This window comes from Labrus bergylta, chromosome 4 (assembly GCF_963930695.1).
Source record: "Labrus bergylta chromosome 4, fLabBer1.1, whole genome shotgun sequence".
NCBI classification, from domain to species: Eukaryota; Metazoa; Chordata; class Actinopteri; order Labriformes; family Labridae; genus Labrus; species Labrus bergylta.
In genome coordinates, this window is record NC_089198.1 from 30,475,326 (window position 1) to 30,494,147 (window position 18,822).

Here is an 18,822-nt window from a genome sequence, read left to right on the forward strand (position 1 = left end):
AGTCAAAAAAGTCTGTCTTACCCTTTAATAGTCATGATGCGGTAGACTGCAAAAACTCAGCTCTTATCTTATCCTATATTACTAAATCATGCATGCGTAATAATTATAAATTGACATTTCGACTAAAGTTTTGATAAAAACACGTGCTAAGATTCACGTTTTTGCAGTGTAGATAATTGCACAAAAAACATTCATTCAGAGTTTGAATTATGAACTAGTGTACTGATTTCAAAAAAGGGTTTCCTTGTGTTTCCTGATTATTGAGCCACCACGATTCATATCATACATCATTACAAGAGGACTGGCTTTGCGGCATTACTGCTGTAAATGTGTACTTAATTAAACTGTTGACAACGTGAGTGAACACATTTAAATATTTAATATGTTTATACTGTCCTTTTTTATGTTGAACTTTTAATTGTCTGGTATCTCCTCATTTCCATGTGACTGCAGTTCTTTGTGTGTCCACTTAAGGCTGGCTGCAAAAGACCCTGAAGTCACATTCACACCCCATATTAAAATGCCTGTTATCACAGCAGAAATTAACATGGTTACAGCCTGGTACAAAGGTTTTTAGTTACTAGCTTTATCTGAACACGCTGTATCAGGGTGGATTTCTTGGGTTTGCATTTTGTAAAGGAGACTAGTTATGCATGATTAGGCATTAAGAAAGGTGCTTTTAACTGATCAGCCACAGGAAGACATTCAAAATGTCATTTTTCAACAATATATATATATTTTTTTTGACGTTAAGCTCTAATGGTTAAGATAAACCTTACATCTCTGAGATGCAACCAAACAATGAAATCTGAACCCTCTTCAATGTAGAGTTCAGTGCGGACTTTACACCTTAACACAAACGTATACAGAACAGCCCACAGATCTTTAACTTTTTACACTCTTTCACAAAGGCTTTATTTAACTATTTATTAAACTCTAATAAAAGTTAATGTCCTGATTGTCCTCCAGTTAAAATTATATTCAAGGAATTATCCAGAAGTATCTTAAGTCTCAGCGCTCAAATTAAATTAATTGAAGTTAATGGTTTTAGCTAAATTGAACAGCAACATGTTATTTACATGGTTTGTATCAAAGCCTTAATTTGTAAAGGTTTTGACTGTTAAAGATGATGCTGATGACCTACCAACCCAAATAAATGAATAAGAAAAACAATAAGAATTGTAAGCCTTCATTCTAAGAATTGGTATTTCAAAGCCTACATAAAAGCAGATCCTGAATAATGTTGCTTCTGTTTTTATTTTGTGTTACTGGTGAACGGTCAATGAAGCTTAATCCACAATACATTTACACATCCAGGTTTCTTTAGACATCCAAAGACCAAACTATCTTTAACTTAGTCAGTCTGAAATAAGTGGCCCAGATGTGGATGAACAGAAGCACAGCTGGACACAGATGTACTATCTTTCATTTAAATGCTCAAAAACTGTATATTTACATTATGTAGTCAATGTGTTGAAGTGGTGGTCACTGGCTCATTCTTTTACACCTTGCACAAGTCTTCCACAATACTTCACGTATTATTTATTTATAAAAAAAAAATAGACAGTTAATGCTTGAGCAGTTACTAAAGTCTCTCTCTCTCTATCTCTCTCTCTCTCTCTCTCTCTCTCTCTCTCTGCAGGGATCCATCCAGCAGCTGATGATAACCAATCCCAGAGCAGCGGAGGATCAGTGTGAAGACGATGACCCTTATGTAAGAAACACTCACTCATATACTCAGTAGAAGCTGATCAAACACAACTATACTTCTGCTGCTATTAGTTTCTATAATAATAATAAAAATAAAAAAAACATGTAGGTTAACAGCACCCCCTTGTGGTCAAAGAACATCAATGCGCATCTATAAATGGGGATTGTAGCTGCTGAAATTTAAAAACCATTAGCACTTTCCTGCCCTCTTTACAGGAATTACTTTTTATGTTGTAAAATAGAAATACATTTGGATTTCATGGCAGGAAAAAATGAAATTTAAATGCTTGACTTTAGTAATGTAGTTGTGAAATACATCTTCAACCGGGAAAAGGTTTGACACTGCCTCATAAATTGGAAAATGTGTTTCTTTTTACCTTTCGTCTCAAACCATCACACACTGTGATATTTGGTGAAGGCCTCGGGGTACACCAGTGGAGATGACGCTCTGGATGACAGAGAGTCTGAGGAGGAAATCATGAAGAACAACAACGGGGAGAGGAAACTCGGCCTGGCACAGGTATGAGGGCTTGACTTCTCAGTTAGCTGCATTATTGAATAAGTGAATAAGTAAAGACCTTGACCGAAATTTTGGTCTTCAAAAGAAAAGTTTAAGAGGTAGCCTGGAAGCGCTCTTCATAAAGCAATGCCTTCTGAGACTATTTGCTGATCCTGAAAGAAATCCTCTCATCATTTAGTCTGCTAGGGTGTGTGGGAGTGTGTATGATAATGCATGTGTGTGTGTGGGAGTGTGCATGTGTGTGTGTACATCTGTTATAGCTTTAGGTTCTGACCTAAATGATGCTTACCCCCCTCCAATCATCAGGACCCTAAAACATCTCTCCCTGTGTACACCAGTTTGTTCACGTGTTTGTTTCCTCTCTGTTCCGCTGCCGTCGGTCATTCTCCCACAACCAGGAAGTCAATCTGACCCCAAACATCCCACCAGCAGCATTTACTCTGAGGCTTCAAAGGAGACCGTCCCTCTGAAGCGGAGTAAATGCTGCCGGATATTAAAGTCACCATGACTGCTTGTTATCTCTCTCTCTCTATACTGTTGCTGATGAAGAGGTTCATTCAGATTAGAATGCCTCATTCATTCAGGCAAGTTGAACATGTTTCGTTGCATGAGTGCAAAAGAACAAGTGTCAAAAAATCTGCACAATACTATTGTAGTCAAGACCAAACTAACCGAGACCAGAGTGCTCTGAGACCGAGACAAGACCAAGACCATAAATATCACAGAAAAATCCTCAACTTGTGTGCAGCGGGCGTGTTACTCACTCACAGAGCGTAACACCGGGAAGGTTGCAGCCATGACCAGGGGATAAAAATCAAACTAAAAATGAAAGTTATTTGTTCTTTTAAGAAGGGGCATGACAAGACCGTCGAGACAAGACTGAGTAAAAATGCTTTAGATTCTGAGACGGTCTCGAGACTGGTCTTGAGACTAAGACTAATTTAGAGTACTACAACACTGCTGACCAATAACCTCCCCTAACTACAAACTGACCAGTTGATTCTCAGTGACAATGTCAGCTCTTCACAACTTCTAGCAAGCAAAATGGTCCATTCAGTTCTCAAAATGTGTCAGACGTCCATGATTATTCCATAAATCTCCATATGATGATGTTTGTGGGTTCTACTAAATTGGCCAATGAGCTGCCAGCTGACAGTAATGAACCAGGAAAACACATGGGTGTCAATTTGTGGCAGATTTTCTGAATCTGACTTTACATGAAAGACCAAAGGTGAATGTTGTGTTTACATGTCCCACATTGTTACACAAACAGATTCACAGCCTACATACAGTATGACTGATCTTCATGTAAACTGCTGTCTTGTACGGTTTGGATCTTTCACAGTGAACTTTTTACCTCATGTTGAAATTTGAATCTAAAAAGCTCAGTATGATACAAAATCAAGGAGCATTCAGCTTAACCCAAAGAAAATGGTCTCAAACCATCTCATACTGCAGTCCGTGTCACCAAAAATGTGGGGAAAAATTAGATTTTCATGTAAGAAACATTTCCAGGGTTGATTGACATGGTGACAAAAACATTGAGTTATGGCGGCACTGATTAATTTACTGGCACAACAACGCTGTTTTGAAACAAGAGGTGATATGAGACAGAATATTTGCTCACAAAAATCCAGACTGTCATTGGGAGAATTCATATTTTTGGGTGACCTTCTCTCCTTCTTCTCTCAGGAAAGCGTTCCAGTCAGAGCTCCGCCCACCGAGGCTCCAGAGGTGGAGCTGGATGAGTACTCAGGTCAACAGACCCCAACAGAGACCACTGAGGAGATGCTTAGACGAGGTCAGAATCAACCTTCATGTACAATTCTCTTTTTTTTTCTTTTTTTTTGGTACATAATTCAGATTTTACAATTTACAGTTTGATGCTGTATCCATATCTGCTGCATTTTATATTTTACTAAGATTATGTACGTCAGGTAGAGGTGGGTGGATCATGCCAAAGCTCTGAAGCCTGTTTAACACGACTACAGCAAACTGTTTCTATAGAACAAGTAAGAGTCTTTATCACAGATACAGTATCGCCTGACTGGTGTTCTCCAAAGCCTCAAGCCTCTGATTCATTGTTAACAGACTGTCCCATATACAGTATAATACCGTAGAAGTTAAGAAAGATGAGCACACAGAAAATCCCATCAATGACACCATCAGCTTCATTAATGTTTTGTGCCACCACAAATACTGAATATAAGAGCTGTTTGACAAAGTTTTTTTTATGGAACATATTGTATCATCAAATATGTAGGCTATTTACTGCAGTACACCATGAACACATACTTTTAGATAAAACATGAAGGCTTCTTGGACTATTGCTCAAACTATTTATATCAGTGTCAGAGTGCCCCATGTGACAGCACTCACTATTGGTGCCCTGCCAAGCGTTGCATGCTTCAATTAATCCGTTTTTAGGAGAGAAACAGGAAAAGGAAGAGGAGTAAGCATCGGTACAGTGGCAGACATGATGGTGATGAACTCGTTGTTGGAGGGGCCCCCAATTGATTTTTGCAGAGGGCCTTTCGAGACTCTAGAATCACCACTGATCAGTGCACAGGTGCTTCAGCCCACTAATTAGATGATTGCTTTAAGTTTTAGTATAAGCCAGCCTCTGAGCTATGACTTGTCACAGACAGAACAAACTGTGAGCCCAAATCCTCAGGAAGACGTTCTGAGGTGGATTTTTGAACAGAATCCATTTCGACTCTGTGGTCAGGCAGAGCTGATTGCGGACAGAGTACTTCTAGTAATCGTTCACTTTTATTGACAGACCCAACACAGTTCTTAAAAACAAATGTTCAACTGTGAGTTGATTTCACCACCACAGCACCCCTGGGTGGGTGATGTTAGGGCTGTGCCCGAACACGGATGGAGCAAACTGTGAGCCTAAATCTATTCAGATAAGGCGTCATTGTAAATAATAACAATAATCACTACCTTAAGGTAAAAATGTGAATTCTAGAGATCTGTATCTTTTGCTTTATTAACCATCACCCTTTTATTCTCTGAGTCTGAGCCATTTCTCAAGAGGGTAAGGAACTGAGTAGGAACTTGAGTTTCCTGGAGGCTCCCGTCGACTCAAGTGATGCTTCTATGAGGTTATGAATGTGTGGCAAAGGGGAGACGGAACAGTTTGTCCTAGGGTTAGGGTTAGGGTTAGTTTAGCCTCATTGATGATGTCATATCCTGTGTACAGGGCCAAATCGGGAAGAGGAGCCAGGAGAAAGATCAGGAGATGTAAGTTGTTGTCTTTCTTTTTCCTTTTTTTTACAATATATTTGGAATATTCTGCACCAACACATGTTGTTGTTAAATGTCCAAATGACATGAACGACGATCTGAATTTTCAGGGTCATATCAGACATGGGTTCAAAGGAGCACGTGGAGATCCTGGACCCAGAGGCCAACCTGGCCCACCCGGTCCACCAGGCCCCACACTTTCGCCTGCACAAGCTTATCCTGGTCCAAGAGGGACCCAAGGGCCGCCAGGACTTCCTGGATCCCCTGGAGTGCCAGGGCGAGTGGGACAGCAGGTGTGTGTGTGGGCTTAAAGAGACGGAGAGCATGTGTGCGTTTATCTTGCCAGCATGTCATACAAAACTAAAACTATCTCACTTCACAGGGAAGCAAGGGCGAAAAAGGAGATCCAGTAAGTTATTCATCCCTTCAGGTCGTCTTCTGTCTTCTTTAGTCTGCTTCAGATCACATGAACACTGTGTTTTTCTGTTCAGGGTCAGAGAGGACCTAAGGGGTCTCCAGGACTGGGTGGAGATGTTGGAGCTAAAGGAGACAAGGTACAGCTAACCTTTGGCTAAAAAGCTTCACTGTTAATGTATGCCACCAATTAAACTGCACAAGTCAGATAACTCCTCCTGTTTCTGCTCTGCAGGGAGACCAAGGAGTTGGTATGCCAGGCCCTCCTGGCCTCCCTGGGCCTCCGGGACCCCCCAGATCACGCAGTGTACCTGTGAGTATCCCAGTTGACTTTTGGTGTTTTGTTTGTTTGTTTGTTTGTTTTTTGTATGTTTTAGAGATCAGCATGTAGTTCTCAAAGTTTCAGGCCTTGTGTGCAGTGAGGACAAGTGTGAAGAACATCTGAAGGTCTGACTCACTAAAAGACTGAGCGGCTTTTGCGCCCGCTAAACCTGTGCAACTAAACACACACACCCCTAACTGCCCTGCAGAGCAAACATTAGCCCTTTTCCCGGTTCAATTCTGCAACAGTGCCGGGACAGAGCTCATTCATCATAACGTCTTTGTACACTTATATTGATCCCAAAGCGGTGTAATATTGGTGTCCCAGTCTGTGAATTCACATTGCTTTAAGTTGCCTATAAGTGCGAGAGAGTACGGCCAACTGGAGCTCCACATACACACAGAGATAGACATGCACTCTCACACAGCCCTGCTCTCCCCCGCTGGCTCCATCTGTCCCATCTCGCCCCTGTAACACCTCAAAAGGCGGCACACTTCCTCAACATTCATATTGAAGGCGAAATGTTACAGGGATGCAAATTTGCGCCTTGAAAGGACAGTCGGAATAGAGCGAGAGTCTCATTTGCACATATTTAAATGAGCATTAATGCCCCCTTTCTATGCAAATAAGCCTCATTGCAAAATGAGTTTGTGTTTTACTCATAAACGCTGACACTAACGGCCACCCACAGTTAGAGTGAAAACAAACTGTCTGCTGAGAGTTGGTGGTAACTGCGCCGCAGTATTTATAAGAGAAGTCACCAAACTTTCTAGTGATTAGGAAAACAATTCCTGTGTTACAGTATGGAGCAGACGCCCTTGGCTCTGGGTTTGAAGACCTGGAAAGTGACACAGAACTCGCCCGGGTAAGAAAAGGCTGCAGAGAGAGATTTAACAGCCTGGTTGTTTCACTTAAACGATGATAAAATACTCTTTTCATCAGGGCGCTCCTGGTCTACCTGGGCCTCCAGGACCTCCAGGTCCTCCTGGGCCCAACCTGTCATCCTCTGGCACAGCTGAAGGCATCTTTCCAGGGCATGCTGGACCACCTGGTACCCCCGGCAGAGACGGGTTTCCAGGACAACCAGGACTACCAGTGAGTTTTTCATACATACACGGTCATCATTATCATTATCATGACTGAATTACAGCTGTTCTGATATTCAGAAGAATATTTCAGAAATAGAAACACTACAGGTTACACTTTCCACATTTTCACTTGTCAAGTTTATAACTCGCTTAGCTTCACGTGATGTCACACCAGGCATCAAATATCGTGTTAACTTGATCAGTATATCATATGTCTGCCTTTTAACAGTGACAGCTGATAGTGATCCTGATGCTATCGTTAGATAACGTTAGCTAGCTTATGTTAGCTAATTATCACTCAGCTATGCTTTGATGATGAAGAATTTCTTCCCCTTCACTTCCCAAACGGCAGCATTATTGACCCAGCATCATCAAAGTTATTTTCCTGAGTCACAAGTGCCCACAACTTCCTTTTAATCTAAATATCTCAGTTTTTCTGCGGTCGTCGGGAAAGGTTAACTTGCGTCGTTCTTAAGAGATTACTTAAAATAAAAAAAGCCAGTTTCCGTTTCAGAGTGTTCAATGGAACTTTCCTGAACTCTCCACTCCAGGCCTCCACGCTAGTCATGTGACTGAAAGCTTTGAATAGTCCAAAATACGTAATGACCTCACTTAGAAACACGTTCTCAGAAACATATTAGCACCAAACCATTCATGTGTCTTTTAAACAAAAAGATTGAAGACATGGAAATGCTATTCTGTTTGTGTTTCATTAAGTATTTCATAGTTTGTATATTGAGAATTATATTGTTGCATACTTAATGTCCTTTTCTACCAGATTAGTTTCTTTGTCCTCCACTTTTACTTGTGTTTTTTTGTATTCTTCTCTTTGTAATTTTTTTCCATCTTCCATCTTGAAGTTTGTCATAAATCTGTTTCTTCAATCATTTAGCAAAATCATTTTTTTTGTCCAGTTTGTGTTTCTTAGTAATTAATATTGTAGTGATCGTATTTGTGTGTCACAGATTATAACTGTCTTTCATCCTCCCTCTTCCTCTGCTGTTACCTTTCCTTTCATTATTCACCCTCGATTACTCCTTCTCTTTCCTTCTCCTCACCAATTACTTTGCCCCCTCCTTGATCTTCGTTTTCCTCCTGCTCCTCTCCCGTCTTCACTCTGTTTCAGATGTTTGAGGATTGGTTTAGTGGTTCTGGGCTCGATGGTTCAGGCCTGAGCTCGGGGTCGTCCTCTGACCTCGGCTCTGGTTTCAGTCCTGAACCCAGTTTTGCGTCAGGTTCTGGGCTTGACTTTGGGTCTGCTTGGGGTTCAGGCGAGGTATATCACTGTTGTTTGCTTGGTTGGACACCAAGCAAACAATAAAAGGCAGAAGTACAGTAAACAGCCTGAGTACTGAGGGAGCGACACTCCTACCATAGTGCTCACTCATTTTTATCAAATATAATCCATAAATTATATTGACATGAGTAGTGATTTGATCTTTTTTCAAACAGTTACCTGTGATAAACATCCATTCTAACACATGGCCTCATGACTCAGGCTAATGACTGTATATTATCTCCAACCATGTTGTCTCAATGGCCTGCCTGCAGCTTGATCAGTTATTCTAACCTGGCTGGCTCTGCTCTCATGTTTATGTGGATGATATCACAGTTTTGTTTGCTTCTTCCATAATCCCTCTGGCAGCCATTGTTACTGCTGACACTTTGGGATTAACTATTATCATGACATTAGGTTTCTTTTCATGCTTAAATAAAAGAACTGAGTTCAAACTTGCTGTGTAAACTCAGTTTAAGCGCCATTTTGCTTTTTTAATACAACATGGTGAAGGGAGAAATCTGCCTTTTAACTGATCTGTTATTTCCCTCCTATTGTAAACTGCTGCTTATAATCTGATATTGATGTAAAGTGTCAAGGCATGCTGATGTATCTCTCAAACTTTCACTATGCTCATTTTTTAAAACATTTAAAGGACATTGTCGTTTAACAAATATGATGATAACAAGAGAATAGGCTGCTTCAATGTGCTGAAACGACTCAGGAGAGTTTTCATAATTTGGAGACTGAAAGTCAGTCTGTTATTTGTTTAAACTGTTTGTCATGTCAAAAGTAAGACCTGATAATATCACTTCAGGAAAGGAAGTGGGTTCATTAAAATCATTCATCCTTTGCACCATTAATTGGCTGAAAATCAACAATCAATTGTATTACGAGTGCCAATTCATAACAAATGTTATCTCAGGACCCAAAGAGCAGCTCTAGATCAAGCAGCAACCTCTGGTGTTGGAAAAACTGAGGGCAAAAAAAGGTGCAGTTCCACAAGAGTCCATTTGAGGCTGGCTGCAAAAGCCCAGAAAGTCAAATAAACAGTTACTTACACATTTTTTATTAATTAAAACTATCCTGTAAGGTTGTCAAAATTTCTGATCCTTCAATACATTTCAATACAACATGATTTAAAGTGATGCAATCTCCTTTATTTTAATGACTGAGTACCGCAGTGGACTTCAGAAAAATACTTCAGATCTTTAGCCATATTTGTTCACCAACAGCTGCTGCGAGCGAAAGAGAGAGAACTTTCTAAATTGCACAAATACATTGGGACAATTGGGATCAATAAAGTATCTATCTCTGTATCAGTAGAGTACTGATAGAGAGAGGAGCTGAATAAAGGAGCTGAATAAATCGATGAAATGCAGCCATTTCTGCCAGTTTGGTGTCTGAGTTGGAAAAATTATAATTAATGAAGGTTGAGACCATATTTTTGTGATATTATTTACAGAGACCCAATATTTATCCACCACGAGCAAGCACTTGACATCAATGTGACAGTGAAGTTTGTCTAACTTGACTATTCCAAAGTGTAAGCATAATTCAGTGAAGTTAACAATCCTGTACCGACTTGATGGATGATCGTATCACTAGGATATCGCTAGTAAACTAGCCAATGACAGATTCTGCAAAAGTCTGGCTATTCCTTTAAATAAGATAACTGTCCCCTCTGAATAAATGATCAACAAACAGCTAAACATCACATAGCTCTGCTTTACTAACCAGCACATGTTCTGTAACTTAAGTTTCATTTGTCTACCTCTACTTGTGTCTGTATTTGTTTGGTTTGTTCAGGGTCTAGCAGGACAAAATGGGAGTCCAGGTCTGCCAGGAGCTGCGGGAGAGAAGGTGAGATCATTGAGAAGGATAATATGTTCTTTGATGGGGGCTCAATGGGCTAAAGAGTCAAGATTTTGGCCAATAGATTGGTTACAAGCACATGTTGATAGGTAGGTAGGCAAATTGTTAATGGAAAAGAGGACCAAAACTTAAAGACAAAGATAGATAGAAATGAGGATGAAGTAGCAACCAAACAACAGAAATGGTCCACTATACGCAGAGTGAAGCTGTCGAGCTAAGGGGGACTAGTAAAGGTAAGGAGACTACAGAGCTGAATTTTGTAGATGGGACATGTAGCGGAAGTCTGTGGAAACTGATGGAGAGTTCACAGTGAAGAAAGTTTATGGCTTGAGAGAAGTAAGCAGTACAAAGCTGGAAACCGTTTCCTGATATGCTTTACACACGTAGTCTGGTTCATGTTTGAACTGTTTCTATTGATATGGATCTTGTGCTTGTCTGGGTTTCCACCACTGCTAAAGTAAAGGCATCTGCTCTCTTTCATCCTCAGGGTGACCAAGGGTTGCCTGGGCAATCTGGACCAAAGGTGATGTAATAATTTAAGACAAAAACCTATGATGATTTCCACCAAAAAAAGACTAATGTTTTTCACTTGCAATGTTTGGACAGCACAAGAGTTGTCAAAAGTGAAGCCAAAAGATTTAGAGCTCCCCAAGCTGACTAGAAGGTCATAAACCACGCGCCCCCTCCATGTTAACAGATGACAGACTTTGAAATTAAACTAGGCCTATTATTTAAAATATTAAAGCAATAATAGTTAGTTGTCATCATGCTGGTTTATGAGTGTTGACTTTTTTTTTTTTTTCATTCATTATTTAAAACAGAAATTAGCTCTCTACCACATGGTAGAGAGCTCTGTTGACAAATGAGGCTCCTGCTGCTCTGAGAAGAATGGTGACAGGAAACGTAACAAGGACAAACATTAGAGTTACTAAACTTTACCTCATAGAGCGTCTGCTTCAAACCGACACAGGTTGTTGTGTTGTACTTTTACAGCCTGGTTTATAGAACAATTTGAGGCTGAATAGCTAATGTCTTTATCGGCACACACTGTATGTTTTTATTATACTAAGGAGAAGAGTAACGCATAGTTAGGAGCGGTACTGATATGACTGCAAGTAGGGGTGTCATAGCTACATGTCTTCACGTGTTTCTAGATTGATCTAAAGTTAGGTTGAGACCATTTTCAGAACAGCAACCACCATCGTTTGGCTTCAACTCCCCTTCAGTAAACCAACAAATGACCTCACTGAGACGACGTCCATGTTTTATACAGTCCATGGTCATGCTAGTCGCTGGGTGTTTTGGCTTCAAACTAAGATGTTTTGTCCTTATTTATATACAGACTGTAATTTTTCACTTCACAGCCAGGTCAAAACAATGTTACCAAGGCAACCTACACGTATGCTTATAAGAGTTCCTTTTATCTTTATCTCCGTAGGGTGAATGTGGGTCTGTCGGAACAGCAGGACTACCTGGACAACCAGGGCCAAGTGGTCCACAGGGGCAGAGAGGCCCTTCAGGTCCCCCGGGACTGCCTGGTCCCCCTGGACCTCCGGGAACCAAATTCTTTGTAGAGGTGATGCAACTTCTAAGATCCACATACTACTGCTGTTAACAAACCCACAGGGATGTACTTTCATTTATAGGCCATGATGGCGATAACAGGTTCAGTTTAATGTGTAACACCAGACTGGACTTTGTTTTTTTAGGATTTGGAGGGATCTGGGAAGAGTGACATGCTGATTGGAGCTGGAGTCAGAGGCCCACAGGTAGCACCAGAGTGTGCGTGATTTATGGTAGACTCACTTTATGTATTACATCAAATATAGAAACTGTTTCCTGTTTTGTTTTTCCAGGGTCCTCCTGGCCTACCAGGAACACAGGGACCTAAGGTAATCTTTCAAGATGTTTGGGGTTTTGCTTGCAGAAGGTCACTGGTATAACAGCTGTAGACAGTGTGCCAGTGTGTATACTTTTTATGGCACTGTCTTGATTGGTTGGTTGTTTAAGATGCTCTCTCGTCTCCTGCAGGGTGAGGATGGAGCCACAGGCGCTCTGGGGCTCTCTGTCAAGGTGAGCTCATTCTGAAGCAGTACTGCTTTAAATGTCTAGATATAGAGGTATAATCCTCTCTACCCTGTTTTTAAGTAGGCCGTTAAAGTTAAATATAGACGTCATTTTATGATTTAAGTTTACTGACACAATAGAAATTATTCTATATAGATTGAAACAAAACAAAGGAACTGACTACAGATTCATCATACCACTCATATAACTTGTAACTCTGTCTTTGCTGTGTGTGATTGCAGGGTGAGACAGGAGATCCAGGACCACCGGGCTTCCAGGGTCCTGCTGGACTACCAGGTGCTAGAGTAAGTTGTCTAGGTCTTATTAGCACGACAAATGTTTTGATGATTCTCAACTTTACATCATGTTATAGATGGTTGAATCTTTTCATCAAACGCTTTAAATGAAGTGATGTGGACAGCTCTGGCGATTCGGGGGATAAGTAAGTCTTTGATAAATATCCTGTTTGGCTGTGCATTTACAATAAGTGGTGGATGTTGCAACATTGTAGGTCGTAGAGGACTCATCATCCCCATGAGCATGAAGATTTTGGGCCCTTTTTTTCTTAGAGATAACAAGTGAGTGACAGCAGTGGCGATACTATAGTCTGTTGGGGCCCAAGGCAAAAGAGAAATCGGGTGCTGTCAGATGGGGCCCCCTTAGGCAGGTTTCCTACTGTCACTGCAAAATTTGGACATTTTGGGTTGCTGCTTTGGTTCAAAGTTTGTCAGCCTCTGGGGCCCCCCCATTGGCCTGGGGGCCCCAAGCAGTTGCCTGCCTTGCATGTTGACAAGCAGCGCCCCTGAGTTACAGTAATGAGTGTAGGGTATTTTTTTTTACCAGCGACCCTCCGATTCTCCGATCCAAGTCACCTACGGACTGAGCTACTGCCGCTCCAAGAAGAATTATTAAGTGAAAGAACATGGGGTATATGATGATACACTGTGTGGGGACAGGTGTGATGTGGATCCCAGTGTTCACACATGAACCTCTCAGCATTTGTTGGGGAATGTTTTTGTACGCCGTCTTTGACCTGATACATGTTTCTGTGTTGCGTACTGCCTGGTACATTTGCAGTCCTGACCCGTAATGAATAAGATTAATTTTGGTCCGATTAACCTTGAACAATATCGTCCCCATTTAATAATTTGCAACACATTAACTAGTTTTTTTTCTCTTAACTTTCCAAACAGGGGGTGAAAGGAGAAAAAGGGAACCATGGATCAAAGGTAAGTGTATCTTGTTAATTGTTTAGCACCAATACACCAAGTCAAATTCCTTGTATGTGTAAATGTACTTGGCAATAAAACCAGATTCTGATTCTGAACAAAACATGTGGACACTAAAAAGTCATATACGTATATCAACTTTTGTCAGCTCATGTTTAACTATTGTTTCACTAACACGTCTGTAAACAATGTGGTTTACTGCAGAAGAAATACTTTTTCCATTATCACAGGCACAGTTAGCAACCAGCTAGTTAACAAACAGAAGCATGTGGCAGCTAAAGATCCAGATACTGTCCTTACATTCATCAGGTTAACATTTCTACTTGTAACATTACTGGTTGTAATTCTAAATTAAAAAAGGGATTTAAGTGTGGCTGTGCTGCACTGGTACTGAGTAAAAACATGTTTTTAGTAGAATTGCTCAGTAGGCTGAAATTGTTGCAAAAGTAAAGTGGTGGCTTTATTAATTAACCAATATTGCACAAAAGTGCAAAGTAAAGGAGTCCCAGGTAAATTAACAGCAAGGGTTCTGCTCTTAAATTTCCAAAAACAGTCATCAGTCCATGCAGGTTAAATACAGATCTTTGATAACGTCTGGGCTGCATCATATATTTCTGTACACCGCTGCCTTCCCTTTATACACCTTCTAATATAAAGGACTTATTATTTCTATTTTGTGTCCTGAAGGGTGATCGAGGTGCTGACGGACTCAATATCCCAGGACCCCCAGGACCTCCTGGACCTCCTGGACCTATCAGTCTGCAGGAAGTATGAAACTCCACTTATAAACACAACATCACATTTAACTGAATGACGATGTTGAAACGATAAAGAACAACCAAACTTATGTTTAAGGCTGTTTAGAAATGAGGTTTTATTGCATGTTTTGAGTACAGTAAAGCCAGATTTGTTGTTACTTGGATTGTCCTGAGGTCTCAGGGCATAACTTGTGAATTTAACAAAGCTCTGAAAACGTGATAACTGTGTCCTAACTTACTCTTTACATACTCTGTCTACAGTTCCCCTTCAATGTTACAGACGCTAGCTTCAACTTCACAGAGCTCAGAGGACCCCCGGGGCCCAGGGTGTGTAGCAAGACGCTAGTAATGAAATGTGACAATGTATTTTAAGATGACCCGTCTGAATGCAAACAGACAACTGCAGAGAAACAGCTTGCATTTTGACTCCATTGCATATGTGCGTATACGATCGTTTGTTGTGTTTGCATGTTGCAGGGCCCTGAAGGCTTGCCTGGCAGAGCTGGATTTCCTGTAAGAACATTTTTTTCTCACACTACCTTAAGCTGAGCATTTGTAACTCTCATTGACTTCATGAGGAGAACATGTTATAAACGAGTGTGTGCATTTTGTTTTCCAATTTTGCTGCGCTGACTTTGGGCTGAACAGGGTAGGTACCCACAGCGCTGTTAATGTTATTATCCAGAATGATCCCCCTCTGAGGATCCATAAAGGATTCTCTTATCTTATTGCCCCACAGGGAAGCTTTTTACTTCAGCATTTGTTTAAGGAAATGCTTTTAGCAACATGTTCAAGGTTTCATGGCATTCTTTTAAAATGTTGCTAAATACAGCAGATCTGCTTCACTACTGTTTTTTTTCCTCTTCCCAGGGCCCCAGGGGACCAAAGGGGGATGTCGGCCCTACAGGTACACAGGGGGCATCAGGGATCAAGGTGAGAACTAGACAAGCACAAAACTGTGACAAGCAAGGCAGTAAATGTGAAATGGAAATGGAAATTGGACTTGAGCTTGTATAGCTCTTTTCTAGTCTTCTGAATATTCAAAGCGCTTTTAAATCGCAGGTCACACCTACACATTCACACACTGATGGTAGAGTTTTCTATGTAAAGAGAACATCAGAAGTAACAAATACCATTCATACACATGCATATGCCGCCGACAAAGCAGTGGGAGCAACTTGGGGTTAAGTGCCTTTCACAAGGACACATTGGACATGTGGCTGCATGAGCTGGAATTGGAACCCTGAACTGTTAGTAGACGACCAACTACCAACTGAGCCACAGCCGCCCAAAGTATAACAAACAATGTGCTGTTACTATAATAAAATCAAAATGTTAAAAATGTTCCAGCGAGTAACAGTTGAGACAAGAAAGCCACACTGCTCTAGTTTTTGTATTGGCAGCTTATTTAGACCAAGGCTTAGTCTTTGTCTTTAGACAGTAATTTGTTTTTTAGTCACATTTTTTACCCTTAGGTTTGAGTAGACTGCAGTGTCCAGTTTTAGTCAATAAAAAGTCACATGTTAGTCGTTACTTGTAGTCAAAAATGTTTCTCCCCTTGAATCACTTCAGTTAACCTCCTTCATGCAGCCTATAGAAAGGTGAAAGGTCGTATCAGCTGTTTTTTCTAAACTCATAAACACATGAAAAACCTCATTAATGCAGCTGTAACATTAATGTTATTATAAAACTCTCACAGTGATAATAATTTAGCACTATCAATACTTGAAGTGAGGTACATAATACTGATGACAACACTGATATTCTTTGAATGACGGACTTTGTCTTCTAGTGAAGTACATCCACAGTGTGGTGAGAAAAACATCTGGGGAGCTACAGATTAAACTCATTAAACAGCTTTTTATGCATCTTTATAAAAAGCCTTCGCCTTATATGGCTACTGATAATTATTATCCCATAGGCTATCGTTAGCTCGTTAACACTCGTCATCACATCAGCTCGTGCTCTCTCTGTCGCTCTGCTTCACTGACACACACACACTTGCTTCTCCTGCTCTCTGCCTGGCAGCGCACACACACACCTCTACTCTCCCCTGTTTTTATTTTGACTGAATGATTAGACACACAGTGTGAGACACACAGTCAGGGATTTTGAAAATCCGACAGCCTGACTCTTACATTTCAGTCCTGTTTCATCTCGGTAAAGAAAACATAACACACTGTCCCTGTTTTTATCACCAAAGATCTACTTTTACTTTGTCAACATCTTGTGTTCATCCTGGAAATATCTAATTTGTCGAACATTTATTGTGATATTTTTCCTTAAGGCAATTCACACTTTACATTTGTTTGTTTTTTACACTAACAGGGCGAGAAGGGAGAGCCAGGGGTGACTATTGCTGCCGACGGATCTCTCTTATCAGCACCACGAGGCCCCCAAGGGCCCAAAGGCATCAAGGTACCAGAAAAGTGGCTCCTTAAACCCTTAAACAGTAACTGATGATGCATCTCATTATGTTATCTAGGAAACATTAATAGTTGGGTGATTCATTTGGCACTGGTCCCTCCATGCTACTGTTCTCTTCCTAATCCCTGCACAACACACTGACTCAGTTTAAGACGATAATGATGTTTTTCTGTAAATCAACATGTGGGGGATACACATGCAAATCTGATAAAGACCTGTTAGAAAGCAGGAAGAAGAAACATTTGAATATCAGAGGACAAATATTCCAGCCAACTCTATTGGTCTTTATTCACAGGGGCATGACTTTTGTCTGGGGTGGTCCAGCTGTGCTGCGTTCACAGTGCAGCCAAAAGTGACCTGAATCTGATTTTGTTTGCTCCTATGGGACTCAGATGAGATTTTTTATGACAGTGTGAACAGCACAAGTCACAATCTGATCTAATTTCAAATCAGATTTGGGTCACTCTCATGTATCTAGATTCCAAAATGAGTCTGATACAGGCCACATTTCAAAAGCAGTGTGAACAGCCAAACCAAAAACAATCTGATCCGACCATTAGCTGCGTTCACACTGCAAACAATTTAAAACAGTAACAAATTAAAAGGTGCTGCTATTAAATGCAAAGACACTTCTATCATCTTGTCATACCACAACCAAAATAGTTGTTAAGGATTTTGGGGTGGCCAATTAGAGGGGGGCACAGGACACCCCTCTGAACACACCCCTGTTTATGCATTAGTGGTTAGTTTAGTTTAGTTATTTAAACAATCATACAGCTACATTGAAATGTTGTAAACTTCTATTACCCCCATACCCTGCAGGTTTATGTGTAAAGAATTGTAGAATTATTGATCATAACCTAAGCCCTTGACATACAGTATATTTGGAGCATTTTGTAGCACTGATCAGGACTCAATATAGTGTGTTTTTTTTTTTAATATGGTGAAATTCCTCCATTTTCATAGAGAAAAAAAATGTATTAGTTATGACTGAAATGAATCACAATCTCACCACACATCCCACATGATTCTGGGTTTCTGTATCATCTGATAGGGTGACCGCGGGTATCCTGGACATGCAGGACTCATGGTGAGTTCATGTTAAAGAGTGCATTAAAGTTCACAAATGTTTTTTAATTAAGTCAAATCTATTATTATGGCTGGAGATACTAAAAACATATAATGATGTTGTGTACATGGCTGTGTTTCTGTTCATTTCAGGGCCCAATAGGACCAACTGGACAGAAAGGAGAGTACGGCTTCCCCGGTCGCTCTGTGAGTACCTGTGTGTGGCTACTTGTCAAGATATTGTTTTTAATATCTGTGGGCAAAGAAGCAGTCTTTTCAAAACTGAAATCAAATCTTTAAAGAAGTGTTTGTATCCTTAGGATGTAAACGTCAGCACACACTGCAGACAAAGTCTCTTTAACTTTACAAACACTTCCTCTCTGTCTTTGTGCAGGGTCGACCTGGTATGCCCGGGAGGAAAGGTGACAGAGGAGACTCTGTCGGCCTGCAGGTAAGAGGAGGAGATAGGAAGGAGAAGGATCGACAAAGTTCTTAATGTTAAAGCCCCAAACAATACTAAGGCGATGCCTGCAAGCTCGTTCAGGCAGTCAACTGATTTCACACTTGACATGCATCATTCTCCACAATCACCTGACAACACCTCCCTCCCATTAGCGCTCTATTTAGGCTCTGAGATTTCCGGTCTGCTCTTTCATTGCCAGCTCTGATCTGCAGCAGTACTGCATTCTTGCTCAGCCCAACCACCCCCATCCTCCACCTGTAGTCTCTGACTCAAGGGTTTATCATCCCATCACTCCTCAATTATCTGCATGTAAATTAAAACTGCGAGGAGTGATGAGGTCGTAGCCTTGACAC

At 40.8% G+C, this 18,822-nt stretch overlaps 1 protein-coding gene across 5 annotated transcripts in view; it reads left to right on the forward strand.

The window, feature by feature from the left end:
- Nucleotides 1–18,822, forward strand: part of col15a1b (collagen, type XV, alpha 1b) — a 72,625-nt gene that overhangs the window by 40,016 nt on the left and 13,787 nt on the right. For 3 of the 5 annotated variants that reach the window (XM_065954361.1, XM_065954358.1, XM_065954359.1), the window contains 27 exons: nt 1,643–1,714; nt 2,129–2,230; nt 3,923–4,031; nt 5,439–5,479; nt 5,593–5,775; nt 5,865–5,891; nt 5,974–6,036; nt 6,132–6,209; nt 7,021–7,083; nt 7,161–7,313; nt 8,433–8,582; nt 10,392–10,445; nt 10,945–10,980; nt 11,896–12,033; nt 12,167–12,226; nt 12,314–12,349; nt 12,489–12,530; nt 12,767–12,829; nt 13,718–13,753; nt 14,441–14,521; nt 14,773–14,838; nt 14,989–15,024; nt 15,382–15,444; nt 16,840–16,929; nt 17,993–18,028; nt 18,160–18,213; nt 18,401–18,457. In XM_065954361.1, the coding sequence (XP_065810433.1) occupies nt 1,643–1,714; nt 2,129–2,230; nt 3,923–4,031; nt 5,439–5,479; nt 5,593–5,775; nt 5,865–5,891; nt 5,974–6,036; nt 6,132–6,209; nt 7,021–7,083; nt 7,161–7,313; nt 8,433–8,582; nt 10,392–10,445; nt 10,945–10,980; nt 11,896–12,033; nt 12,167–12,226; nt 12,314–12,349; nt 12,489–12,530; nt 12,767–12,829; nt 13,718–13,753; nt 14,441–14,521; nt 14,773–14,838; nt 14,989–15,024; nt 15,382–15,444; nt 16,840–16,929; nt 17,993–18,028; nt 18,160–18,213; nt 18,401–18,457 (1,989 nt within the window). The remainder of the gene's footprint in view (nt 1–1,642; nt 1,715–2,128; nt 2,231–3,922; nt 4,032–5,438; nt 5,480–5,592; nt 5,776–5,864; nt 5,892–5,973; nt 6,037–6,131; nt 6,210–7,020; nt 7,084–7,160; nt 7,314–8,432; nt 8,583–10,391; nt 10,446–10,944; nt 10,981–11,895; nt 12,034–12,166; nt 12,227–12,313; nt 12,350–12,488; nt 12,531–12,766; nt 12,830–13,717; nt 13,754–14,440; nt 14,522–14,772; nt 14,839–14,988; nt 15,025–15,381; nt 15,445–16,839; nt 16,930–17,992; nt 18,029–18,159; nt 18,214–18,400; nt 18,458–18,822) is intronic. The other 2 variants (XM_065954360.1, XM_065954362.1) reach the window with 1 other exon arrangement.